Source organism: Astatotilapia calliptera, chromosome 17 (genome assembly GCF_900246225.1).
Source record: "Astatotilapia calliptera chromosome 17, fAstCal1.2, whole genome shotgun sequence".
Lineage (NCBI taxonomy): Eukaryota > Metazoa > Chordata > Actinopteri > Cichliformes > Cichlidae > Astatotilapia > Astatotilapia calliptera.
The window spans coordinates 39,359,992-39,378,542 of record NC_039318.1 but is presented as its reverse complement, the minus strand read 5'-3'; the positions used below and the strand labels follow the sequence as shown (position 1 = coordinate 39,378,542).

General features: G+C 41.7%; 1 protein-coding gene across 2 annotated transcripts in view; it reads left to right on the top strand.

Annotated features, from left to right (window-relative positions):
• Positions 1 to 18,551, top strand: part of tmtc1 (transmembrane O-mannosyltransferase targeting cadherins 1) — a 91,412-nt gene that overhangs the window by 9,686 nt on the left and 63,175 nt on the right. For both annotated transcript variants that reach the window (XM_026146481.1, XM_026146480.1), the window contains exons 2-4: positions 5,206 to 5,383; positions 15,979 to 16,052; positions 16,720 to 16,896. In XM_026146481.1, the coding sequence (XP_026002266.1) occupies positions 5,206 to 5,383; positions 15,979 to 16,052; positions 16,720 to 16,896 (429 nt within the window). The remainder of the gene's footprint in view (positions 1 to 5,205; positions 5,384 to 15,978; positions 16,053 to 16,719; positions 16,897 to 18,551) is intronic.

Below are 18,551 nucleotides of genomic sequence, written 5' to 3'. Positions count from 1 at the left end.
AACAGGGTTTTTCAAAGTAGAGTTCTGGTAGTTTCCACATGCCGGTTGTTGGTGTGCAGAAACACCTTCTGAAAACAATGGCCACCAGGCCAAAGCAATGGTTTTGACTCGATCAGCATTAAATAATAAATATTTATTTATTTATTTCACAAACCAAAAAAACCCTGCCAAGTCAAACATGTGGAGCTACCTGCTGTGGTGACCTCCCATGAAACAGGGAGCAGTTAAAAATAGCTTTCTTCTGTACTGATCAATTTGAAGGAACAAGAAAAGTCAGCGTCTTCCATGCAAGCTGCAGGTGACTGCCGCTATCTGTGAGTGACCAAAGCAGTCACAAAGAGGTTTATGATGCAGCACTGTATACTAATTTTTACTTAGCAGCAGTAAATAACCTCACAACTGGTCAGGGAATGCACATTTTTGATGACCATTGCTTAATAGTGCAGTTGCCAGATGCTCTAGGCCTGTGGGACAAAAACGTTTTGGAGAAAACAGATGGAATTGCATATCCAGTATGTGAAAAGGCCTTTGTTAGCAATAAAACCGATATTAACTCATTCACTGCCAGCCATTTTCAAATCAGGTAACTCCCCACTGCCAGGGTTTTTGAGCATTTTTACTCATTTTTGAAGAGCCACAGAAAACTGTGTGTTATGATCATATAAACACTGAACCTACCAAAATGAAGAACAGACTCTCTTCTTTCATCCAAAAAAAAAAGCTTGTTTCTACCATTTTCCATTCTTTAGTAATCCGCTGTAGAAGAGAGGTGGGTTCCACCAAAAATGCCTGTTTTGACCAAAAAAAGGGAGAAAACGAGCTTTTTGTGAAAAATACATTTCAAGCAGAAACGTGCCTTTGACACTAATATTTCTTGCTTTGTGACACCTCTAACATATAAAATAGTTTTTCACTTCTATAAAACAGAAATAACACTGAGAAAGGTTATGTTTTATCAAAACAATTCATTTACAAATATATGAAAAAATAAAATGTACATAGTGAAACATTTATTCACAATGAATAATTCACTTTTGTGTGGTAATCATTATAACACTTTCCGGGATGCAAGGGCACACAACAAGACTTGCACCACATTTTTGTCTCACTGCGCAATCCCTTACGTGCGCAAACCCTGCACCTCCTTGCAGGTCTACTTTTACTGCTGGTGGGCTTCAGTTTTTCAAGTTGGTGCCTGCCTAGGTCACCGTCTAGCCTGCTATCAGGGTCGGTGTTGTAAGGTGCCCTTGGGGTTTTTCTGCCTTTCCAGTCACCTTCCCCTTCAAATCCCACACCTGCCCCCTCCCATTGAAAAACGTAATTGACGTCTATAGACGTCAATGGCAGTCAACGTAAGTTTTTCAATTGACGTCTATAGACGTCAATGGCAGTGAATGAGTTACGTCAGATTAAGAAAAAGAAATTGTCATTGTTCAGATTTGATATCCAGCTCACACACTGAAAAATTAGGAGCGGTATCAGTATCAATGTATTCTACATCCAAAAACACTGAACTCAGGAAGTTAATCCTCACCAGCAAGAGTTTTTACGTATTCTAGTTCTGGATGTCAGACTCTGTAGTTTTCTCTGGTCCCCTCCTCATGTTTAACTGCATGCTCTCCTTAAATTGCTGTCTGTCTGAGTGGTGTCCAGAAAACGATGTGGGCTTTATAATTAATTGGGAAACTTTCTGAAGGATACCTGGTCTTATTCGGAGAGACTGCATCCATCCCACTCTGAATGGAGCAGCACATTCATTGAAATATGGCCAAATCGGCTGGTCGTGCACCTCTCCGGTGAGCGAAGCAACCATTGCGGCGGGTATACTGGGGCCTTAAATCAGCAAGGTGTGTGTGTGTGTGTGTGTGTTTGGTCAAGCAGCAGGATTGTTTCTTTGTTTGATGACACTCTATTTGCTCTAGACTGTTGCAGCCTCTCAAGCAGTTGCTTAGTTGTCCTTCTCCCTGGTAATATAGTTTTTGAAGAAGTACTAGCAACTTAATGCATCTCATGAGAGCGAAAAGCGTGGCTTACAGCTTTCCACAAGCATCTGCTCCCAGATTTACAGACAAACGCACTTAATGAGTGTGTCTTGATCAGACAATGGAGTAGGAAGGTAATCTCTCACGAGTGGCAGTTGTTGCCTTCTTGCTCACACAGGGAGGAGGCTCACCGCTTTGGGTGGAAGCTTGGAGAGCCGTTTCTTCACACCACCTTTATTAGCTTGCCGTGTGAAAGATTTGGGACCTGCTTCCTGGAGGAGTGTGTGTCAACTATGTTCCTCCATTACAAACATGTGGCGAGAAATCCCACAGCCTTTGTACCTCAGGCGCTGTGTATATGCTAAAGCTGAAGAGAAGGATGTCACATCACTCTGTGGAGATATAAGAACATGTGATGTCTCTGTGAATGTCAGACTGAACTGATCTGCTCCTTTGAAATTCACCTCCACTCACTTATGGAATATTTCCATAAGTTACTGATAAGACCTTAACTGGTTTCAGGGTGGCTGTTTTTCGTTTGTTGTATCTGTCACCTTTAGGAATGTGCTTGGCTGTTGTTGGTGTGTCGATAAACCTACTTGAACCCTTGCTGGAACTATTTAAGCATCACGTGTGAGAAGTAAAGATCGTTAGGTTTGGCATCACTAATTAGAATTTGCTCAGGAAATGTAAATTTAAACAGTTTATATTCCAGTTGTAAATAGACTTAAGTGGATAGATTGTAACATTAAGGCTACAAAAAGACTTTTATTAAAGCTGTTGTACTTTTGACATGTTTAATGCTCTGCATCTTGTTCTATTTAATCTGAACAAGCCCCTAAAAACAGTCAGTGATCACTGTCGCCCTCTCTCGGTTTTTATTACCACTGTTCATTTTAAAGCTCAGTTTTTACCCTTGGGCAACTACAGCCCAGCCCACGCAGCAGTATGTTAACCTCCTAAGACCCGAACTCTTTCATGGCATGCATTTTTAATTTTTCTCTGCTATTTGGGTTGATTGGGACCCGATGAATGTAAAAACAAAGAATTACCAGATTTTTATTTTGTTTTTGTTTTTTTACCTGATTTTTGTTTCTGACAAAAACAAGATCCACATTTCCTCGGAGGGGGCTTTCTGCACCGGGGCTGTGCTGCTGGGGCTCTGTGGGACTTCTCAGCCTGGCTGGGGGCCTTCTTTGCCTCCCTCCTGCTGTGTGCCCAGCCTGGAGGCTGCGGTCTGTGACCGGCTCCCGGTGCAGATGGCTCCCTGTGATAGTGTTTCCTCACCTGGCTCATGTGTGCCCAGCCCAATTTTACTCTTTAAATGTGAGTGTGTGTGTGTGCGTGTGTGTGTGTGTGTGCGAGGGGGGGGTGTGTATGTATCCATGATCGTTTATGTTAATGAGAGTGTGGGGAGTGAGTTGGAGGGCGGGGTGGGGTGGGCTGCTTTTAACCATGTAAAGCACTTTGTGCTACATCTTTGTATGAAAAGTGCTTTATAAATAAAGATTGATTGAGTGATATGAGGACATTCGCTTTAAATTTTGATAGAACAGTGGCAGTATAATGTCCTCATAAGTGGATATCAGGCCCTTGTAGAGCAAAATTTAGTATTTTGGTCTAAACAACCCAAAATGTGATGTCCACATATGTGGACGCCAGGTCCTAGGAGGTAATGACTAACCTCGTATTGTGGATGGATTATCTCAGTTGTTCTCCTGACTGAAGTTTGGTCCGTTTACAGCATCCTGCCATGCGATTGCATTTGTCCCTAACCATCGGAAACCCTCACGTTAACTTTTATCGAGTGGAAAAAAGTTAGCGTTCATCCTCCAGCTTCACTGTTTATGTTATGCTAACATAGCCGTGTCGCTAGCAATCACGTAGCACATCGTTATATAGTAGCTAGCCCAACTTCAGTAACCTTACAAACGTCACTGCTGTTTAGTTTTCTGTCTTCATTCATGTTGGAAATGACAGCAGAGCTGTACGTTTGGATTTTTCAGAAATCTCTGTCAGAACATGCTATATCATGTTTAGGTGGAAGCTAGCGAGCTAACTTCCTGCTAACTTCTAACTCTGTTGTTTTCATGGATGCCTGGATGTTAAACTTAAGTGTTACACCTGGTAAAGCAGCAACGCTGATCATTTTATTAAAGATGAAAGAATTTAGACAGTTTATAACTCTCAGTGATTCTGCAGTGTTCGTTTGACTTTGGGACCTGAAACGGACGGAGTTTAGGACCCAGATTACTCCGCAAGGCTCCTGACTACAACAATTCATCAAACGGTGCGGCTTCGTAGCTTACCAAAGCCATACTAAAACATTTTTGACAGAGGTTTGAGCGCCGTGTAGCACATAAAATCGGTTCGAGGTCAGTAAGCACAACCAGAATTCATACTTAAGGCGCACTGTCGATTTTTGAGAAAAGTAATGGATTTTAAGTGCGTAAGATACAGAAGAAAAGAATAAATCGCGATATATATCATTACCACACATGCTTCAAATTATACTGCGATATGGATTTTAGGCCATATCGCCCAGGCCTAACACCCAGCCTCATAGAACCCACATAGCAGAGCCATTTTCTCCAGTGTTTTATATATTTCTCATACTCTAAATTCACTAAAAAAGAGTTATCTTTTTCATCTTATAAATCTCTCAAGTTACATCAATCCAGCTGTGTTTAATTGTTGGTGAATCCTGTGTTAGCCATCTTTTGGTCAGTGCCTTTTTACTTGCAGCCAACAGCAGACCAAGTATTTATTCTGCACTCTTTATGTCTGAGGGTGTGTATCCTAAAATATAGATTTGAAATCAAAGGGTAAATATGTGCTAAAGATGTTTTGAATAGCTTTATGAACATCTTTCCAGTATAATGCATCAACTTTGAGGACAAAATGTTCACTTACTTGCTCTAACATTTTCCTTCAAAGCAATCATGTTGTGTTTGAAATTCATGCCACTGTGAAAACTGAGATTCTGTTAAGAATTATAAGACGGTCACCTTATCCACGAACACAGAACCGAATTTACTTCAGGAATTGTCTCAGTAAATCCAAAGATGTGCATGTGTTTTAGACAAGGCTGTCCCCTAACAGTGTCGGTCTTTGAGAAAAATAAAGATATTAAACTTTATTTTTCACTCTCTTAATGATATTTTAAGATTTCTATTTTTTATACTTTGTCCATCTCACAGAGCTGAATTTTTCTCTCTGTTAGGTTGAACATCGTGCTGGGTGGTATGACACCTCTGTATTTCCACATTGTCAACGTGTGTTTGCACTGCACCGTAACCTGCCTGCTGATGCACGTATGCCAGTGCCACGTGTTTGAAAACCGCCGCCTGGCCTTCGTCACGGCGCTCCTCTTCACCGTGCACCCTGTCCACACAGAGGCTGTGAGTATAACCATAAAGTTACAGGCTGCTCGGGGAATATGACAACAGAGTTTCAGTTATCACATGAAACATATTGAACTTGACTGTCCTGGCCCACTAGAACTGGTTTCCACTTCAACATCTCAGACAAAGAGGTTCATTCAAAATGATAAATTTTTCCTCCTCTAAGTTGAAACGTTGACCACAGGATAGTCACAGGATATTTCATTCATTTGAAATGGTAACCAACAGAGCAGTGACTTTTATCTTCTCAAGTCTATCTTCATTAAGCTGCTCCCGCTGCTCGTTTTGTTGCTTTTTGTCACACATTTGTCAGACAGCCATTCCCCTTGTTGCCAGGTTTCAAAAATGAAGGTTTTGATTTTCATGAAGCATCAATCTGTGTCTGTGTTTTCTCCTGTATTTTGGGATGAGATCATATGTCTGGGTGGAGCTGATGGTCTGTGTTCCAGTTAGAAACTGAGTCATTATTGTAGAGACCAAGTTGTCACAGTGGAAAGCTGGACTGAAAGACAGCACAGAGGCACTAATCATGGCAGCACAGGAACAAGCTCTGAGCACAGATCCATAGAGGCTGGGGTCCATCACAGCAGGCAAGACCCCAGGTGCAGGCTGTGTAAAGATGCCCCAGAGACAATCCAGCACATAACAGCAGGGTGGAAGATGCTAGCAGGCAGGGCATACATGGAACGCCATAACCAAGTGGCCGGCATAGTGTACAGGAACATCTGTGTCGAGTATAACCTGGAAGTCCCGAGGTCACAATGGGAGACGCCCCCAAGGGTGGTGGAGAACGACCGAGCTAAGATCCTGTGGGACTTCCACATACAGACGGACAAAATGGTGGTGGCTAACCAACCGGACATAGTGGTGGTAGACAAACAGAAGAAGACGGCCGTAGTGATCGATGTAGCGGTTCCCAATGACAGCAACATCAGGAAGAAGGAACACGAGAAGCTGGAGAAATACCAAGGGCTCAGAGAAGAGCTGGAGAGGATGTGGAGGGTGAAGGTGACGGTGGTCCCCGTGGTAATCGGAGCACTAGGTGCGGTGACTCCCAAGCTAGGCGAGTGGCTCCAGCAGATCCCGGGAACAACATCGGAGATCTCTGTCCAGAAGAGCGCAGTCCTGGGAACAGCTAAGATACTGCGCAGGACCCTCAAGCTCCCAGGCCTCTGGTAGAGGACCTCAGCTTGAAGGATAGACCGCCCGCAGGGGCAGTTGGAGAATTACTGTATATCTGTTAATGATAATGATATTTCAGTCATTAACAGATTTAGAAAATGACAACCAAAAAATGCTTCTAAAACCAAATGACAACAAACAATTGAAGGAGGTGATGAAATCGCTGACCATCTTGGTATGCAGAGGAAATCAGTGGCCAGGCAATAGTAACTGATTTCTGACTGACTTCTTCACTGAGTATTCATATTTTTTTCACGATATAAACTTGTATGACAAATAGATTGCAATATATGAAAGAAGAAGAAGAAAGATTGTTTAATTTATTTAAATTATCTATTCATTTTGTTCATCTAAAATCATCCCTCAAATGGAGCAACTTTTCCCTGTCAGAGCCAAAGGATCAAGGAAAGGAGAAAGAAAGCATTATCAAGCTACGGGGGCAAAGCTTTGAGAAACACAGCAGGGCTCAGGTATCCTGCTATCAGCAGTGTTGGGCAAGTTACTTTGAAAAAGTAATTAATTATAGTCACTAGTTACTTCTTCAAAAAGGTAACTGAGTTAGTAATTGAGTTACAATATTCTAAAAGTAATTAATTACTTGAAAAGTAACTATTGCGTTAGCCTAAACAAAAAAAAAAAGTTTAACCCTCTGGGGTCCAGGGTATAATTGGCCATTTTTAACTACTTTTGATTTTCGTATCTGAAATTACAGTTAGGTTTTCATTTTGACATACTGTATTAACACAACTGATCTAAAATCAGACAAATTTCAATAAGATGCCACACAAATTATTTGTGCCACTCCAAAAAAATAATTTCTGTCCACTATAAAGGAGAACATCACAGGCTGATACCTGCAGGTCTGACAGCAGCAGGTGTATCACTACTGTTTCTACCTGGAGACAGCAGTCGCCTCATTGTCACAACACTACACATTAACTACACACTCCAAACACGCTAAACGTCACAAATCTCTCACATCTCAAAACTCCTTCTCTCTGTTTTTCTGCTGTCTCTCTCTCTCCTAAAACTTCCCCTGTTTTTTTGTTTTTTTGTTTTTTTGCTCATAAGCAGAGAGTGCTCGCTGCGCTGTCCTTAGACAGTAAACGTGACCAAACTATTGAGGAAAAACACGCGGATATATTTTTTATCATGACTCTGGTTTTACTGGCCTATCAACACAGTTTATACACTGGTATATGTCACCTTGTTGCTTTGTCTTTAAGTGGTCATGTGATTGGCTTACCACGACTACTTTATTCTTCCTCAGTCAAACAGCAGCACTCATGCGATTGTTTTGCCCCCTTAGCTCCAGGTGTTGTTCTAGACAGTGATCGTGATCGCCGTCCGCGGGAGCGCGCAGCCACTTAAAGCTGTAGCGTCCAGATTACTTACAGCTACTTCCTGCAGCTGGTATAAGGTGCGGTAAGCTGAACACAGCTTCAACCGTCTGTTAGTTGAAGAATAGTAACGCAAACGCATTTTCTTGTTAGTAACTGTAACAGCGTTGTAATGATAGGAATAGTAATTAGTTAGATTACTCGTTAATGAAAGAAGTAATGCCGTTATTCCCATCACTGGCTATCAGTCCTCTGAGTTCTTTGTGCCCTCAGCTCAACCTCCATGTGATTCCCAAAGGGCAACATTTCTCCTGATCTGCCTCTGAGAGGTGGTGAGTCAAGTTCTGTAAGCTTACAGTCTACGACTCTTCTCACTCACTTCAACAGGTGAGACAACAACAAAGGGCTCAGACGTTCACTACAGGAGCGCTGCAGAGAAATTGGAGATGGAAGGAGCAGAAGGGGAGGGTAGATGAATGTGTAGCGTGGAAAAAGAGCTGTATAGAAATTGGCACACGAGGGTGATGAAAGGAAATCAGAGGCAGGCAAAGAGAGATCGGGCAAGAAAATAGGAATTGAGTGCAGCAGGGGCTGTAACAGGACAGAGAGACATTAAGAGAAAGAAGCGAGGGAGAGAGACAGAGAGAGTGAACTGGAAAGACTACGCAGTAGAAAACAAAGTGAGAATAGGAAGCATGAAACAGCTAGTTCAGTCTTGCATAGACTTTGATGCTCATCTCAGGCCCAAACTCTTGGATCGGTTGGGGGAGAGGATGAGGAGCTGCTAATTGGCTGTAACACACATGCTGATAAATACTAATAGGAGTGAAAAATGTATTTTGTGTTAATGTGTTTCTGCCATCAAATTCAAAGTGCTGATTTGTTTCTTATAAATATATATTTTGTCAACTTCGTGTTTTCCATGAATGTTTTCTTTTATGAATAAAATGGGGGTTTACAGTATTTGCAAATCATTTTGTTCATCAGGTTTTTATGTACATTTTGCACAGGTGCTCTTTTTGGAATGGGGGCTGTCTGTCTGTGGCTGTTATAGATAATAGATATTTACAACCTCTCTCTCAGTTACACCTAGCACATCTGGAGGTGCTTAGAAGCCACATGAGAACAACACTGCTCAAAAATGAACTCAACACATTTTAATAAGAGTTTGACATCGAGTCAGGTAAGCTGGGCATACACTGTGCAATTTTTGGCCCATTTTGAGCCGAGTTTTCAGTTGTGTGACCGTTTTGGGGATCAGCCCGAGTTTCGCCTTAATAACGTGTCGTGCATAGGGTTGGGTATCGTTTAGGTTTTATCCAATACCAGTACCAAACCGGTACTTTTGAAACGGTGCCGGTGCTTAAAGAATGGAGAACACACACTTTGTCCAAAAACCTCATGTTCAGCTGTTTTTTTGTAAAAAGATGTTAGCCTTTTCTGCAGCTATAGGGCATATATGGTATCACTTTTGGCTGGAAGCAGTGCTTAAAAAATGGAAAAAACACAAACTTTGTCCAAAAACCTCTCATGTTTAGCTGTTTTCCACTTTTTCTTTGGTCATTTTTGGCCAGGGTGAAGGGAGCATCTGCCATCAAACAAGAAGGCAGCCGCATGCAACTACGACGGTGTTTGCTAGTTCACCTTACATGCATTAATTTAATAACGTGGTTAGCCTACTCAACGTAAATTACACACGAACAACATTAAGCGACTCACCCAGAGAAGAACGGCTGCTGCTGCATCATCATCCTCATCATTTCTGCTACACTGGCAGGGCTAGGGGCCAGGACTCTCCTCTTCAGGTTCTTGGGGGATGTTGCTAACTCCGGGTCCGTTAACAGGCACCACACCCGCAGTAGATGTGCTCGGTGTGAGGTCTCGCAGCAAGCTATCAATAACGGTGCATTTCACGGCTTTTAAAAAAAACGCTATGCGTCGCCAGGCGTTTCATCAGATTCGAGGAGTTACCTCCTTTGACAGCATCACAGTATCAGCTTAAAGAACTTGTTGCTGCTGAGTTTGCATATTTTGCTGTGAAGTACAGCCAGACTTTTGCCCGCTTCACCTTGGGCATTTTTAATCTGTAGCTCTGCTCTAAAAGAACTTACGTACCTGGGCCCGCCTACTATCCCTGGAGAGGTAAAATGATTGGCTAGAATTCAAAGTGCATGACATCTCAGGGGAAAAAAAAGCACCGAAATAAAGCACCGAAATAAAGCACCGAAATGTGCGCTGCTTTTCAGTCTGGTCACTACCGTTTATGTCAGGATACCAGTACCCATCCCTAGGCGTGCATCGTGTAGTATACGTGGCGTAACGAGAAGCGATTAACACCTCACGACCAGCTGCCTATCAGCAGTCGTTTGGTTGCAAGAAAATCAAACCTGTCGGCCGTCGTGATTGTAGCTGCCTGTTCAATATTTTTCATTAGCAATTTAGCAAAGTTGATGGTGGTGGTGGTGTGTGTGTCTGTGTGAGTGAAAGACGGAGAGGGAGAGCGAGACACAGATTTTGTGTTATAAGCTTCATGTTATGTACGTACAGTGTGAGCACTCAGGTCGCATCACAGCATCGGGCCGTTTGGTGAGAGACCCTGCATCCTGACCTACGAACTTCCAACCCCTGAGACTCAATCATACAGTTTGAGCAGGAGCTGAATAACGCGACTGAAAAATTCGCAGTGTATGCCCAGCTTTAAACTTCTAGACCATCCGTCTGATCAGTTAAGTAGCAAGGGGGTGAAATAACAAGAGGTACACTACAGGGGCAACAGTGAGGCAGTCCCCAAAATTGGAATGGTTGTACGGGTGGAGGCAGCTTTCCCTCCTCATTTTCTCAGTTTTTCACTTGTTTTTTTCTCTGTAGACCTTACAAAGGTTTGCACAAATATGCGTGCCATTCCCAGATGACTGGCTTTGTATAAACAGGCAGTTATACTAGGAGAGCAGGACAGAGCCATAGACTGTCCTTAACCCATCATCAAGACCGGTATCTGCTCCTCTCTGCAAGTAGAAACAGGATGAGCACTAACAGAAGCCTAAAAGCTGACCTCTACCAGGCCACTGGTGTGAGTGTTGTCAAACAGACTTCGTGAGGATGGCCTGAGGGGCTGACGTTAATGATCGTGACATTTTATGCTCATGTTTCCATGAGCATGGCGATCCGTTAGTGCCAGGGCTGCACAGTTATACATATTTTAATCATAATCATGATTTTGGCTTCCCACAACCATGTGAACATGATCACGTAATGCTCAAAGTGTGTGCCCCTCCACTTAAAACGCAAGCAGTCTGGACAAGTAACAGTAGGTTAATTGACAAAAATCTAAATAGCTTGCCCTTGGAAAGCTGAAGATCATCATCCAGTGTTTGGCACAAGTAATGTTCACCAGGAACAAAGTCAGCAAGATGACTTCAAGTCATTTGTTCAATTAATTGTAGACAGAACTAACAAAAGATTAGACAGCATTCTAAAGGATGTACAGGATGTTAAGTCCAGCCTGCAATTCACGGATGGTGTTGTCGGTCAGCTGCAAACCAAAGAGAAAAGTATTAAAAGCAAATTGAAAGAAAGAGTTTGAATTAGTGGTCAGCAGCATATGCGGGGAAACCAAAGAGTTAACAACCAAGTTGGATTGTTTAGAAAATGAATAGAGGAGGAATAACATCGTGGTGGATGGATTAATAGACGAACATGCAGAAACTTGGGAAGCATTAGAGCAGGGGTGGCCAACCCGCGGCTCTCCAGCCGCATGCGGCTCTTTGCCTGGTTTCATGCGGCTCTTACATTCATATCAAAGATTGTGTTTGTGTTTTGAGTTTTTTTTGTGTTGTTGTTTTAAAATGTGCACATTCGCTTCACTTGAGTTCAATACTGTATTTTCATCAAATGGCCATGTGTGTGAGATGAAAATACTGCAAAATTTCCCAGTAGGAGCAAGTTCGCCCTTAAAATGGCAGGGAAAAAATGCACAGTGAAAAGAAAATATGAAGATGAACAAAGGACGTTTTTAACAGAGTGGGAGAGTTTATATTTTTTTTTGTTGAACGCAATGGCAAGCCATTCTGCCTTATATGTCAGACGTCATTAGTGCATTTCAAAGCTTCAAATCTTCAGCGCCACTTCAGCTCACTCCATGCTAACATCGACCAGGAATTTCCAAAAGGGACTGAACTTCACAAGCACACTTTGAAAAGTCAGGCAGAAAAGCAGATACAGTTTTTCCAAAAATTTACGAAGCGGTCAGAGACCATAACGCTCGCATCCTATCAGCTGGCTTGGGAACATTGCACGGGCTAAAAAGCCATACAATGAAGGGGAGTTCGTTAAAAAATGCCTCAGTGACGTTGTTGAAATCTTGTCTCCTGAAAACAACAAATTAAACCGCGTGGTATCAGACGTCCAACTGTCCCGCCACACTGTTGAACACAGAATATCGGACATTAACACGGCTATTGAATCACAGTTGCACTCTGACCTTCAAGCATGTGAGTATTTTAGTGTCGCTTTGGATGAGAGTTGTGATATAGAAGACAAGCCTCAGTTGGCAATATTTGCACGGTCTGTGTCAAACGATTGTGTGATCAAAGAAGAGCTCCTGGATATTGTGCCATTAAAAGACAGAACCCGTGGCATAGATGTGAACAAACCATGATGGCTGCATTTGAAAAAGCAAATCTGCCCATAACGAAATTAACTGCAATAGCCACGGATGGAGCACCAGCCACGATGGGATCTGTGAACGGGCTTGTGGGGCTGTGCAAAGCTGACCAAACTATTCCTGACTTTTGGATCATCCACTGCATCATCCACATGGAGCAACTCGTGTCTAAATCATTGAATTTAGATAACGTCACGAAGCCTGTGATGGAAATCGTCAACTATATCCGCACACATGCGCTTAGCCACAGGCAATTCAAGAATCTCATTGCTGAGCTGGACCAAGGGCTTCCAGGTGACCTGCCGCTGCACTGTGAGGTGGCTGTCAAAAGGCCGGGTACTCTCTCGCTTCTTTGAGCTTTTGGATGCCGTGAAACTGTTTATGGAAGAGAAGGACTATCCCGAGCTCTCGAACCTCAAGTGGATTATGGATCTGGCCTTTTTGGTCGACATGCTGTGTCACTTGGACAGACTGAACCTGACCCTGCAGGGTAAGTTAAAAATGCTGCCTGACCTGGTGCAAAGTGTGTTTGCATTTGTCAACAAACTGAAGCTGTTCAAGACATATTCAAAAGGGAGTTATAGCATTTTCCCACTGCTAAAAGCCAGCGGGCAAGTCGCCAGCACTGCCCTGAGTAAGCAAAGAGCCAGATAGGCAACGCTGATTGAAAACTTGCACGAAAGCTTCGTGACCCGGTTCCATGATCTACAATTGAAAAGGCCACAGATTACGTTCCTCGTCGACCGATTTAATGCAGAGACCGGCTGTTTGAAAGTCCCGCTAGTCACAGATGAAGCTGCGGCTGAGTTGGAGATGATCGATCTTTGTGAAAAGGACCAATTGAAACCTGCTTTAAGGGAAGGGACCATTGAGTTCTGGAAAAGTGTGCCAATGGAAAAATACCCCAATGTCAAATGGGCCGCGCTTAAGATACTGTCAATGTTTGGGTCAACATACGTCTGCGAGTCTGTGAAATCAAAGCATCGATCTGTTCTGACTGACACTCGAATTGCTTCGAGTGGCAACAACGGAATACAAGCCAGATTTGAAGAGGATTGTTCAAGGCAAGGAATGCCAGAAGTCCCACTAAACAACATGCATTGTAGAAGTAAATGCTATTGTAGATTATTATATTTTTGTTTGTGGACTTGGTTAAACTGAGAGTTTGTGTGTGTGAGACAGTGCACACAATGTTCATTGTTGAAAATGACTGGCCTGTGGTTTTAGTACTGTAGGAGTCCATTTCTGTCATTATCATGTTGGTGTGTGACATTTACAATAAATCTGGCTGAGCAGAGGTGTGTGTGTGTGTGTGTGTGTGTGTGTGTGTGTGTGTGTGTGTGTGTGTGTGTGTGTGTGTGTGTGTGTGTGTGTGTGTGTGTGTGTGTGTGTGTGAGTGAGAGAGAGGGAGGATGGGTGATGTTCATGTGTGCCCATGTGTATGATGTGGCTCTTTGCGGTAACACAGTAAAAGAAAAAAAAGTGGCTCTTGGTCTCTGACTGGTTGGCCACCCCTGAATTAGAGGATAAAGTCCAACACTTGCTGAAGAACCAGCAGGGCCTCGACAGCGACACGTTCAAATTGAACGCGGTCACGTATGGCTGAGCCAGGCAGATTGTGGTCAGGTTACAAAGATCAGGAAGAAGAGGAAAGAACTATTACTACAGCTGAGAGTGGCCAGAGACAGAGGTGATATTGCCGTCCTGAAACATGATAAATTTATTGTTAAACCGAGGTCCCGGAATGCTGGATTTAACATTTACACTTTCAGTAATATTGCCATTTAACGGCTAGAAATCAGAATCAGAATGCTGATTCTGATTTCTAGCCGTTATGGTTGATCAGTTTATTCCCGGATTCTCCGCAAAATATTTTTCAGTAGCTCATGGTAGTATTTGTAGCCTTAAATATAAGTTTCAGGAAATTCAGTCATTGCTGTCAACAAACTCATTTCTGAGACACATTTAGGTGCTGCCTTTGAGAATAATGAATTTGAAATGAATGGTTATAAGTTGTATAGGAAAGACTTAAACAGATTTGGAGGGGGTGTTGCCTTATATATATTAATGACAATGTGGCACGCAAACTACGTATGAACTTAATGTTTGACGATCTGGAAATCGTGTGGGTTCAGTTACACCCGCTCCATGGCACGCTGTTATTGGTAGGTTGCTGCTACAGACGCCCTAGTAGCAATACGTTGTATGTAGAACGAATCTGTGAAATGTTGGAAAGATGGAAGACAAGGACATATTTTTATTTGGAGATTTTAATATTAATTGGTCATCTACTTCTTGTCCTTTAAGGAAAAAGAAGAGTTCATTAGCATCTACTGCTGTCTGTCTCAGATGGTAATCATTCCCACGCGGATGACGGTCAACAGAGGCAGGTCATAGGTCATCATCTTGTATTGATTATATATATATACAAATGTTCCTGAACAATGCTTAAACATTGTCTCTGTTCCAGTTAGTTATAGTGACCATAATCTTGTAGGCTTGACCAAGAAAATGAAACCACTGAAAACTGCACGAGAGATTGTTTTTCGTAGATCATACATAAACTTTAACACAGACAAATATTTTAATAAGAAGAATTTATATTATCAACATGAGCTCAAGGAGGCCAATAAGGACAGAAAGAAGATGTGGAAAGTTTTAACCAATATAATGGGCAGAGTGATGCTCTGGTGGTGCCACACATCAGCACAGATGGAATGTTTATAAGTAAAGCTAAGGATATATTTCAAGATTTACTACAGCAATAAAATAACAAATTTAAAATGAGTAGAGGAGAGCCCATCCTATCATGCTATCATGGATAATAAGCAATGCCAATTTAAGTTTGAGGCAGTGAATGTTGAGACGATGGAGCGTTTATTAATATCACTTCCTGATGATACATCTTCAGGTTCTGATAACATAGACAGTAAACTGCTCAAAGCTGCAGCCAAGTTTGTGTCCCTTCCTATACATCACATAGATGTTTGGCATGCAGCTTATTTCCATCGCAGTGGACTGAATCGGAAAGAATTCCAATTCCAAAAAATAAGAATGCTGTTTTTAATGGTGTCAGTAGCAGACCTGTTAGTCTAAGTAAAGTTCTGGGGAGAATTGTTTATGAACAAATCATGCTTGCCCAACGGAAACACGTGTGTGATCAGACATTATAGAAAAGCCTTAATACTTATTCTTGGCACCAGTAACCATGAGCCATGGTCACACTGCGTATCGCTCTCAAGGTTTGAAAGGAAAGTACAGAGGCTGGTTCTACTGAGACAGTGATGTGCAGCTCACTGTAGCATAGCAACAGTAATGGGCTGCACATAGACATCCAGCAGTGTGTCCTCAATGGAGCATTCTGGCACATGCGTAATCTCTCAAATCTGTGCACGTCTGTTTCGCAGGTGTCTGGTATCGTGGGTAGAGCTGATGTGTTGGCCTGTCTGCTGTTTTTGCTGACATTCCTCTCCTATATTAGGTAAGATATTAGATTATTGTAAGACAACACCATCCTCAACCTCTCTATGCACATTTGCAACTGTAAATTAGATTGGCCTGCCTGAGAGACTGATGCAGATCGAGTGAATAGAATAAACTTGGAAAGCTCCTACAAACGGGTGGTTGTAATACTGAATTATTTTTAACAAGTGAGTGAAAATGTTAAACGGTTTTGTTACTCATGTTCAGTCGTGTAATGCATATGACTTTGTGAGGTTTATGATTACAGCTTGGTGTTTAAAAAGTGAACAGAATCTCAAAGCACATAAGATTTTACAGAGTACTTTTACTGTTACCATAGTTAGATTTGTTACGGGATGGATGGAAAATTGTTCATAAAAACATCATGTTTAGTCTCATTTACATACAGGAAGTGTTACAGCCTATTAGTGTATAATTTATATGTTCAGTATATCAGCTGAACATATAAAAGCTTATGAACACGCAGGTCTGACAGTTCTTAATTACAGCCATAAAAAACATCTAAATTTAGCTAATGTAACAAGTGATTTCTGTCGTTGTGTTAGACGTGCTGCAACATGACTGCCACGTCACATTTAACGAACAGAAGCTGTCCTGAAGCTAGTGACTTTACAAAAGCCGAGCTGTTTTGTTCTCTCATACTTTTGTCTCGTCTCCTCTCTCAGGAGTGTGGGTGGGCGTGTCTCTGAGGACTCGCTGGCCTTCACGGTGTCGTCATCTTCGCTGTTCCTCAGTTTGCTGCTGGGCACCTGCGCCATGCTGGTGAAAGAGACAGGCATCACCGTGTTTGGAGTGTGCTTGCTCTACGACGCCCTGGTGCTTTGCCGCAAGCCTCTCATGTAGTAAGGACACAGGCTCTTCCTTTCTTCCTGTTTATTTTTTCCCCATCTTCTTTTATCTGGCCAACATGTTGCTGAACGTGGGCATCGTTTTTCAGCAAATTCTAACACCTGTGAGCTACCACTACAACCATAAAGAATTTGTTTGTTAGCAGACAAAATGAGCTTTTTCAGGCACCGTGCGCATAAAGAGTAGATCACTGAAAAGCTTCTGTTGGGTTTTACTTTCTCCAAGTAAAAAACACTTTTATATTGAAACAATAATGACAGCTTTCATAAAGAGGTCTAGTGTAAGTCTTGTGTAAAGGTCAAGGTTTGATTTAGACATCTTTACACCCAATCTGTTTTTTATGATCTGTGTTTTATCCGTCTTCACATTTCATTCTATATTTCTGAAAGACTTGCTTTGGACTTATAAAATTAAAAGAAACTAATAAAAAGTGTCAGACCTTCAGAGAGAAAGAGCTTTTTTAAACAGTGTTTGAAAATAATACGAGCAGTCTAATTTGTGCCTGTAACAGAGCGTGATGCCGCTGGATCTTCAGATGTTTTATTAGAGGTGTACACCTGATGTTATTAAACAGGAAGTGAACAAGCTTACTCTAGAAGTGTTAGGGGCTGACTGATTCAAAAAAGCTGGCAATAATTATCACAATATAAATGAATTAAACACAAATATATCAGAGTATGTTTTGTATTTGTGTAACTGGTGACTCCTCTATACATACATTGTGTTCTACTGTATTATGCTCTTGCTCATCCTTTCTCTGTGCTAGTGCTGTCCAAGGTACACGAGATTAAATCTACCAGATTAAAAGATCCAGCAGGCAGTTTGAGGGGATTTTTTTTTATCCATCAGTGAATTTAAAAGATAAGAATTAAACGAGAGCCAGATTAACCCCTTGACCCCACACACTCACTCTTTGTCAGGTTCCCAGTTGTGCACTTTGGCTGCTCTCCCCAGAGCCACACAACCATTTTTAGGCTTAGTTTTGACCTGGACCTTTCAAGCACTTTCTACAGCAATCCAAGAATATGTTTTAACCAACCTTTAACTGTTCCACAGTCTAAACTCGTTGTGGTGACAGAGCCTGGAATAGTCTTCCTCCTGATATTAGATCTGCACAAACGCTCAAACATTTCAAATCGTTAAGAAAGAGACATTTTTGTGGTCTGGATTTTAACACACATTGACTTTAATAGCCTTAGTTGTTGTTGTTGTTTTAGTTGTTTTTATTGACATATTGTATTTATTTGTTTTTCTATATTTTACTGCATCATTGTTGTGCATTTTATTTATTTTAGTGGCATTTTACAGTGTTAAGCACTGTTTGGAAATGTGCTATAATAAACAAACTTGACCTAAATACTTGTAACTAGGGATGATTGTTTTAATAATAGAGTATCGATTATTCCTTTGATTAATTGAGTAGTTGGATAAGAAATACTTTTTTTTATTCATGGGAAATTATAAATATTCAAAAGACAAAAAACTTTTTCAAAATAAACTGCATACAACATCTGTCCAAAAAACTAAACCCTTTGATTGTATTTAAGTGTGCAACGAATGAGTTAGGGTTTATTCAAAGTTATGACAAATTCCTGCGTAAAAATGATCATCATACATAATGAAAACAATCTTATGAAAAATAACTACA